The sequence below is a fragment of the Mastomys coucha genome, unplaced genomic scaffold, assembly GCF_008632895.1.
Source record: "Mastomys coucha isolate ucsf_1 unplaced genomic scaffold, UCSF_Mcou_1 pScaffold21, whole genome shotgun sequence".
Lineage (NCBI taxonomy): Eukaryota > Metazoa > Chordata > Mammalia > Rodentia > Muridae > Mastomys > Mastomys coucha.
In genome coordinates this window covers 167067985-167076238 of record NW_022196904.1, presented here as the reverse complement: position 1 = coordinate 167076238, position 8254 = coordinate 167067985, and the positions used below count along the sequence as shown (strand labels likewise).

The following is an 8254-nucleotide window of genomic DNA, read 5'->3' as shown; positions in this document are numbered from 1 at the left end:
ATTAGAAATTTGTTGATTGTCTTCCAATGGTCTCTCTAATTTGGTAATTGGAGAAATAGGTCCAATATCGTACAATCTATACACACTTTCAGCTTGTTTGTTTGTGACAGTGGCTGTGTACAACATAAGGGTCTTGAAATCTTGCTTCTCCTATCTCAGCCTCTCTATTAGTAGTGTTGTTTATTTCATGTTTTTACATTATACTATGGTTTTCAGAACAGCTTATATATTTCAAAAGTATTTATATACCCCAAAGAAACATAGATGATTAACTAGGGAGGTGGCTTGTAAGAGAACAACAAAGTGAGACTGAATGCTTTGCTTGACATTTGTAAATCTTGTATCTAGTTTGAAGAAGAGGACTTTATTCATCTTTCTCTGAGATGAATGTTTTTCCAAATTTTCACAGCTAATGAACCAAATTCTTACCCTCACCTAATGTCTGTGCCACCCTCCAAGCAGAACCATTGTTCACTGAAACAGTTGGTGAATGACTTTATGGATAGACCATCTTAATATCTACACCATCTCTTAAATGAATGTAACCTGTTCTCTGTGGGCTGAGAATAAAGTCACTCACTCAAATCAAATAGCTTTGACCATAGCAGGAAGTCTGTATCCAAAAATCGTGCCTACAATTCATTCCCCTGGCCCAGCAGAACTATCAACTCTCAGCTTAGCTACAATGGAGGTAAAATCCTTTCGTGATGTGAGGGTCATTGAAGTACAGCCTTATTACAATGAAATCCAATGTTTAAAATTGTTCTTTTTTTTGGGCTTGTACCACACTAAGAGCCAAGATTTTAAACTCTACTAAATACAAAACAAACAAACAAAAAGACTTTATACATCTATGTTCATTTAAGAAAATACTAGTAGTGATGTATTATTTTGAAATTTACAGTTAATATGTCTGGAGTTATTTAAAATTTATATTGAGAAAAATATATTTTCACTATCGCTGTAGACGAGCATCTACATAAGACTGTTAAATTGATTGTTGTTTTATATCAAACAACTTTTATAATACTTATTTTTATTGTTATAATATTTTATAATTTTTAAGGAATATGACAAAAAAGATATTGTAGGTATTGAAGGGGGGTCTCTGGGATGAGTTGGGGTACAAAAGGGAAACAAGAATATGATTTAATTCTATTTACTTAAAATATTTTTAAATGTTAACAAGTTCAGATAAGTTGAAATCATGTAGCTTTTCTCATCACAATGCAGTAAAAGTTAAAAAGAAATAAAAACCTATTTCAAGCTTTTCTCCCCACTGTACTCAATTAAAAGGGCGGGGCAGTTCTGAAGGCAAAGTAGCTAAGCTCTTTCTCTCCTGAAAAAGCAACAAAGGTCAATTCTAAAAGAACAAAAGGAATTCAACTGGGGAATCATACTGGTAAGTGATTGATTCTGAGGGACTTCTGGAAGACTAAGGGCTGACACTCACATTGGCAGATGGCTTACAATCTCAGAGTTTGCAGAGGGAAAGCTGGACCAGAGCAGAGAGGGGCTTGCCCTTTTCTTCTACCACTGGTAGGAGTAGGTAAGGCCAGAAATTGAAGTGGTTACTGAGTAAAAGAGATTAATTTACCAAGGATAAATGTTAAGTGAACAAAGTATAAAGAAAGAAACAGGAGAAAACTCATGAGCTATTTTACACTGACTCCACCAAATGTCTACCAGGATGGTTAAAACCAAACCAAACCAAACCAAACCAAACACCAAACTAACATGCCACTTAAATATGGCCCCATGACAGTGGTCTTCAACCCATGGGTTTTGACCCCTTATATAGGGAGTTGAAAGATCCTTTCACAGGGGTCATATATAAGATATTCTACATATCACATATTCACAATTTCATAATGATAGCAAAATTACAGTTACAAAGTAGTAATTTAAATAATTTTATAGTTAGGGGTCACCATACCATAAGGAACTGTACTAAAGGGTCATAGCATTAGGAGGGTTGAGAACCACTGCCCTATGAAGTCCCAGAACCTAGAGTGCAAATAGAAAGTTCTAAGATTCCAGATGGGGCCTGATGCCAGTTTTAATTGTAAATTTGACACAACCTAGAATCACCTGGGAAGAGTCTCAATGAGGGACTTATCTACTGATTTGGCCATAGGTTATATCAATGGGGAATTATCTTAAGACAATCAATATGGGAAAACTCAGCCCATTGTGGGAAGGACTAATCCCCAGGCAGGGAGTGGTCTGGTGATGGTAGTGTCTTGAACTGTTTAAGAATGGAGACACAGAGCTTAGCACAAGCAACTACGTGCACATACATGCATTTCTCTCTGCCCTGGACTGTAGTCAGCAGCTGTTTGAAACTCTTGCTTTGGCTTTCCCACACATTGGACAATAACTAATCCTTTCTCCCGGTTGCTTTTAACCTGGTTCTTTTATCCCAACAACAGAAATGAAACTACCAGTGGGATGAACAGGGTACCTACTGTGGTCTAACAACAGACTTACATATAATGAGAAAATGCTACTCTGTTTCACCCGTCACTTACATGAAAAAGTTTTTCTGTCTTCGGAAACACTGCAACAATATCATACAGTCGGACCCTTGAAGAAGTTGCTCTCTATAAGACAAAAAGAATGTTATCATACAGTAACAAAAAATATCAACAGATGCTTGGTCGTCTATCAATGCTAAACATCCTCAAATTTAACCAATTCTCCTGCCTCAGCCTTCTGAGTGCTGAGGTGTGAGGCACCACACCTAGCTTCAAGTCCCCGTGTTCACCAGCACTCACTTGAGAGCTGACATGGGAGAGCATATACTTAGAAGTCAGAGACCATGGTTAGATTTCCATGACTGACTCAAGGTTACAAAGATGGGATCTGTTTAACAAACATCCCTTTTAATCCAAATTTGTAATCATTCAGAGAATATAGAGAAATGCTAAATTACTTTTTTTTTTTAAAATAGAACAAAGAGTAAATCCTGAGACAGCTTTCTACTGTACAAAGTAATCAATGAACTTTTTTCTGCTATAAAAAACGTGACTAAACTCTAGAAGCTGTAAGCCTGCAGCTTTGTACAAATGGGAAAGAAAGCGGAGACGGCTGATGCCCAGTTTCTTGGAGTAAGAGAGAATGTATCTTATTTTTATTCTACAGAGCTCACAGTAAGGAGACTTTGAGTGTAGGGAGACTTTAGATATTTAGAGAAGCCTGACCTTTGAGTACTGGGACTAAAGAAGCAAGTGCCAACACAGCCTGTTGAGGCTGAACTTCTAAGTGTTTGAGTTTTTGCAGCCTGTGGGATTTTCAAAAGCTGAAATGTTTTATATTATGACACTATTACACATATGAGATCCTGGAGATGAACAAGAAAGGAAAGGTAATGGCTTAACAGTGTTGTGTTTGTACGTCAAGCTGACAAGAGGTTAATCATGCTGGCTACTGTCAACTTGAAGGCATTTGGGAAGAGGGAACCTCAACTGAGAAAATGTCCCTAACCAAATTGGCCTTCAGACAAGCCTGTGTTGCATTTTTTGAATGATGATTGATGTGGGAAGGCCAGCTAATTATAGGCAGTGTCACTCTTAGGATGGTGGTTCTGGGTGCTATAAGAAAGCAGATTGAGCAAGTCACTAGGAGCAAGAGGGTAAGTAGCATTCCTCCATGGCCTCTGCATCAGCTCCTCCATGGCCTCTGCATCAGCTCCTCCATGGCTTCTGCATCAGGTTCCTGTTCAGACTTCTTTTAATGAAATGACTGAGTATGATGTTGAATTGTAAGCTGAAATAAACATTTCCTCCCCAAGCTGCTTTTGGTCATGGTGTTTTATCACAAGAAAAACACTAAGGCAGCTCTCAGTGGAGTTAGTTTAGTCTGTCTATTATTATTATTTGGTAGGCATAGCTAGAGAAGACCATTTCATATGTTGTGGGTAATTCACATGACTGTGACACACAAGCTCACGATAAAAATATTGCTCAATTATAAATTAAAATGCCAGATGTAAGAAAATACTTTTGGTCTAGGATAGGTGAATACACCAATAAAACACATTGGTTTTTACTGTTCAACAGGAAAACCTTAAGCCTGATAATTTATACAAGAATGAAAGAGTACATTCAAATGTCCAACCCCTGAATGCTGTAGTCAGGGAATGCTTCTTTGTTGGCACCTCTCAGCTTTTTGGAAGAGTCACATACTGTGCAGCTCCTATACACCAGGGACACAGGCAGCAGTCATGGATTTGAGGGATACAGGGGGTGAAAGAACAGGGTGAGATGGAATTCGACAATACTCAACATTAGTTAATAAAGTGAATACAGCTTAAGAGGCAAATGGAGAAAAACAATAAACTCACCAAAACATTACAGTGAGCTGGATCTGTGACTATAATTGTCAATCTAGTTAAAATTTTAATTGGTCTTGATTTTCCCTATGAACAAACAAACAAACAAAATTATTAAAAAAGATAAAGTGCAATTGACTCATTGCCTTTTTACCAGTGGAAAATAGTAAAAATTACAAAGAGCAGTGAAGATCAACAAAGCATGCTTGTTCTACAGGAATTTATAACAGCAGAAGACGACACTATGTTCATCAAGTAAATCACATGATGAGGAATGTAACAGCCGTAGGACTTGGAAGGGTACCAAGCATGACCTGATAGGCAGTAAGAAACTGATGAAATGATCCCTGCCTGCCAGGAGGAGGCAGGCGAGGCTCAAGTTAGAGAACACCAGATGAGGGCCGGTATGTCTGAATTGAATGAACAGACACTACACTTAGAAGGTACAATGCCTACCTGTACAATTGGTAAAGTTGTGAAGAGTTCAGAAACTGCTACTGGCTTTTCAATTTCCTACAACAAAGGAGACACAGCTGCTCTGGTTACATAATAAAGAATGAAGCAAGCAAAACACTTTAAGTGCCTCTCAGGAAAAAAAAAAAAGATCAAAGAAAGCTAACTTCTCATATTCAAATGTACTAAATAGCTTTTGTTTTTCTTTTTCTTTTAAAGGAATTATATGTATATGAATACACTGTAGCTGTCTTCAGACACACTAGAGGAGGGCTACAGGTCCCATTCCAGATGGTTGTGAGCCACCATGTGGTTGCTGGGAATTGAACTCAAGACCTCTGGAAGAGCAGTCAGTGCTCTAAACCACTGAGCCATCTCACCAGGCTATTCTCTTTCTAAAGAAACTAAAGAGCAGAAACTAAGAGCAGATGCTAAGAACATCAGAGGTTAAGAGTAAAGGCCAGACTTTGGTGGTGCATGCCCACATGCTTTTAATTTCAGCACTCACAGAGGCAGGAGGATTTCTGAGTTCAAGGTCAGTCTGGTCTAGAGAGTGAGTTCCAGAACAGCCAGGGCTACGTAGAGAAACTGTTAGGAAAAACAAAACAACCCTCAAAACAAAAAGCAAGTCTTAAAGATAGAAACGACATATATACAGTTGTTTGCCTAAAAAGAAATACATATATTGACAGTCTATCAAAGAGAGAAATCAGTCAATGAGTTCATGAGACCATGGCACAGTAAACAACAAGATACTATGCTTTCAGTTCATTTAACAGCAATGTACTTTTAAACATCTTTGAAAGTAACTCAGTTAATATAAACTCAACATTAAGAATTCTTATGCTGCATTAGAATTTTTCACAAACAAAACAAAAATCATTTGTAGGAATACATGTTCAATTGCTAAAGTAAATAAACACAGGGTTTTTTTAGAAATACAGTTGAGGATTGGGGGTACAGCTCAGTTGGTACAGTGCCTTCTAAAATGCATAAGGCCTTTGCTATGGGCCTGTAATCTAGGCACTGGGAAGGTAGAGGTAGGAGGTCATCCTTGGCCAGACTGAGAAACATGCTTAAGATGACAGATTCCTGACTGATTATGCAAACACATCTCTACTTCTACAATGGTGTTTCCACCCTGAATGGGAGTTGTGCTACTTCATGGGTTGGGGTCCTCAGTGAATTATCTAAAGAAGGAGAAGGTGAGCCGAGCCCCAGCATTCATCTCTTTCTGCTTCCTGACTGAGGAGAAACTGTGACCAGCCACTTCACTTCAGTTCCTACTGGACTTCAGAGAATAAACAAATCCACTCCTCCTTCCTTAAGTTGCTTGGCAGGTATGTGGTCATAGCAACAAGAAAAATTAACTAGTGCTTACACTTGCTTCTAGTTCCATATTCCCAACACAGACACGAGTATCCATAAATACTTGTATTTAGCAACCAATTAGCACAAGAAATTCTACTTTACCCGTTTCTTTTCCTTAAAGTCAACAATGTGATTGATGGCAACAACCGAGTATCCCACTGAAAAGACAAATAGATTATTTAAAAAATATTCTTTCTGGTTCCCAGTGATCACACTGATATGAGATTCAAGAGTCTGGGATGAGAATAGGGATGTAGCTAAGTGTTAGGACACTTGCTTAGCATACACAGAGTCTGGGATTTAGTTCCAAGACCTGGGAAGTAAGGGGGGCAGGGCAGGAGGCAGATCCTGAGTCTTACTGTTTATTGTGACTTAAGGTGAAGTCCCAGGTTCTTCATCTGTCACATGATGTCAACAGCAGACAGGACTTTCAAGTGTCATCAAAATTAAGTGAAACGGCACCAGCATTTTAGAAGAGTGCACATATTTAGCTGCCACATTTAGAAGCCAGGCACATATTTAGGCTGTGGTTTATGTTAACACAAAGCTAAAGACTCAAGTTTGTATGTCTGTCACCTTCGCTATTCATTTCTTCTGCGATGCTCGTACTAGTTCCTCCCTTTCCTAAGGAGCAATGGAGTGATGACTCCCTCACATCTCTTTCGAGCGAGGCACTCTACAATAAGAGATGAGGAACACTAGAGGCCTGCCTTACCATCACAACAGTTACTGTACTGTTTGTGATAAGTGCCCTGTCCCCAATGCATTTAAATCATAGCCTTTTTTTTTTTTTTTTTTTTTTGGGTTTTCGAGACAGGGTTTCTCTGTGTAGCCCTGGCTGTCCTGGAACTCACTCTGTAGACCAGGCTGGCCTCGAACTCAGAAATCCGCCTGCCTCTGCCTCCTAAATGCTGGGATTAAAGGTGTGTGCCACCACTGCCCGGCAAATCTTGACTCTTGTCTTTAAGTTGCCTAAATACTGACAGGATAGTAGGGTATTAATATTAAAAAATAATGCATGGTAATGACAAAATAGCGGCCCTTCCTCTTACCAGTCAGCCCAATAACTCCCTTCTTTCCTTCCTCTCGAATTAATTTGAGAATCTTGGCAGGCCCAATGCCAAGTGAGAGCTCACATGATCAGTGCTCATCCTCAAGGAACTTAAGATTCTCGAGAGAAATAAGGTAACACACTCTTCCCGAGACCCAACTTCCTGTACTTGACAGATGTTGTGTGACTCAAAAAGGGCTGATACTAAAAGCACTGGCTTAGGAGCTCAGTCCCTCCTTCTATCTTTCATCAGCTCGAAGGCTCTATGCCAATCCCTCGACCCCTTAGGCCTCTGGTCTCTCCCTCTGCACGAATGCCTGGGCAAACACAAGCAACAACAGCTTTGTCAAGACCCTGAGTTTCTCACCCAGGGGATCGGGGTGATACTGCAGCTATTATCTGCCTCTAGGGACGTCGGGCAGATCCCACGAGAGAGCCGAATGTCGCCTGAAAAAAACTACCAAACAAAGCCGGATGGTAGGGGGACAGCGCAAAGCCAGTAGACTCACGGTGAGCAGCAGTCTCCACGAGTCCGCGCAAAGCCTTCAGGTCTGAGCCCGCTCTTAGATCCAAATCTGCGAACACCGCCATGCTGACATCCCAGGAGCACCCGCGCGCCAGTCTGCGCAGCCGCCGCGTTGTCCCTCAGGCATGCTGGGAGTTTTAGGTAGTTCCTTTCGCTTCCTGGGATTTGTAGTTTTCCCTTCTCAGTCGTCTTGCGTCTCCAGAGACGTTCCTATCCCCTAGGAGCCAGCCAAAGTTGGTGTGTTGGGATCCACAGCCTCCTTATTCGTAATTTGAACGAGAATGTTTGGCACTCTCTGATGGGGCTCAAATCTCCATGCTCCTACCATACAGCAACGCAAAGTGATTCGTTTTAAAGGCACCCATAGAGCATACTGAGATCAAGCAGACAGTTCTAAGGTCTTGAAGCCTGTTTAAAGTGCTGGCGGCCCGGGCGTGGTGGTGCACGCCTTTAATCCCAGGCCTGGGAAGGCAGAGATAGCTCTAGAGTTTGAGGCCATCTTCCTCTACACCGTGAGTTC

The 8254-nt window shown here is 40.5% G+C and overlaps 1 protein-coding gene across 2 annotated transcripts in view; it reads right to left on the bottom strand.

Moving 5' to 3' along the window:
* Rpp30 (ribonuclease P/MRP subunit p30) overlaps positions 1-7853 on the bottom strand; it is a 24900-nt gene extending 17047 nt beyond the window's left edge. For both annotated transcript variants that reach the window (XM_031390156.1, XM_031390158.1), the window contains exons 1-5: positions 7718-7853; positions 6260-6315; positions 4790-4846; positions 4346-4420; positions 2532-2603 (exon numbers count right to left, since the gene is read on the bottom strand). In XM_031390156.1, the coding sequence (XP_031246016.1) occupies positions 2532-2603; positions 4346-4420; positions 4790-4846; positions 6260-6315; positions 7718-7799 (342 nt within the window). In that variant the 5' untranslated portion in view covers positions 7800-7853. The remainder of the gene's footprint in view (positions 1-2531; positions 2604-4345; positions 4421-4789; positions 4847-6259; positions 6316-7717) is intronic.
* Between the last annotated feature and the right edge of the window lie 401 nt (positions 7854-8254).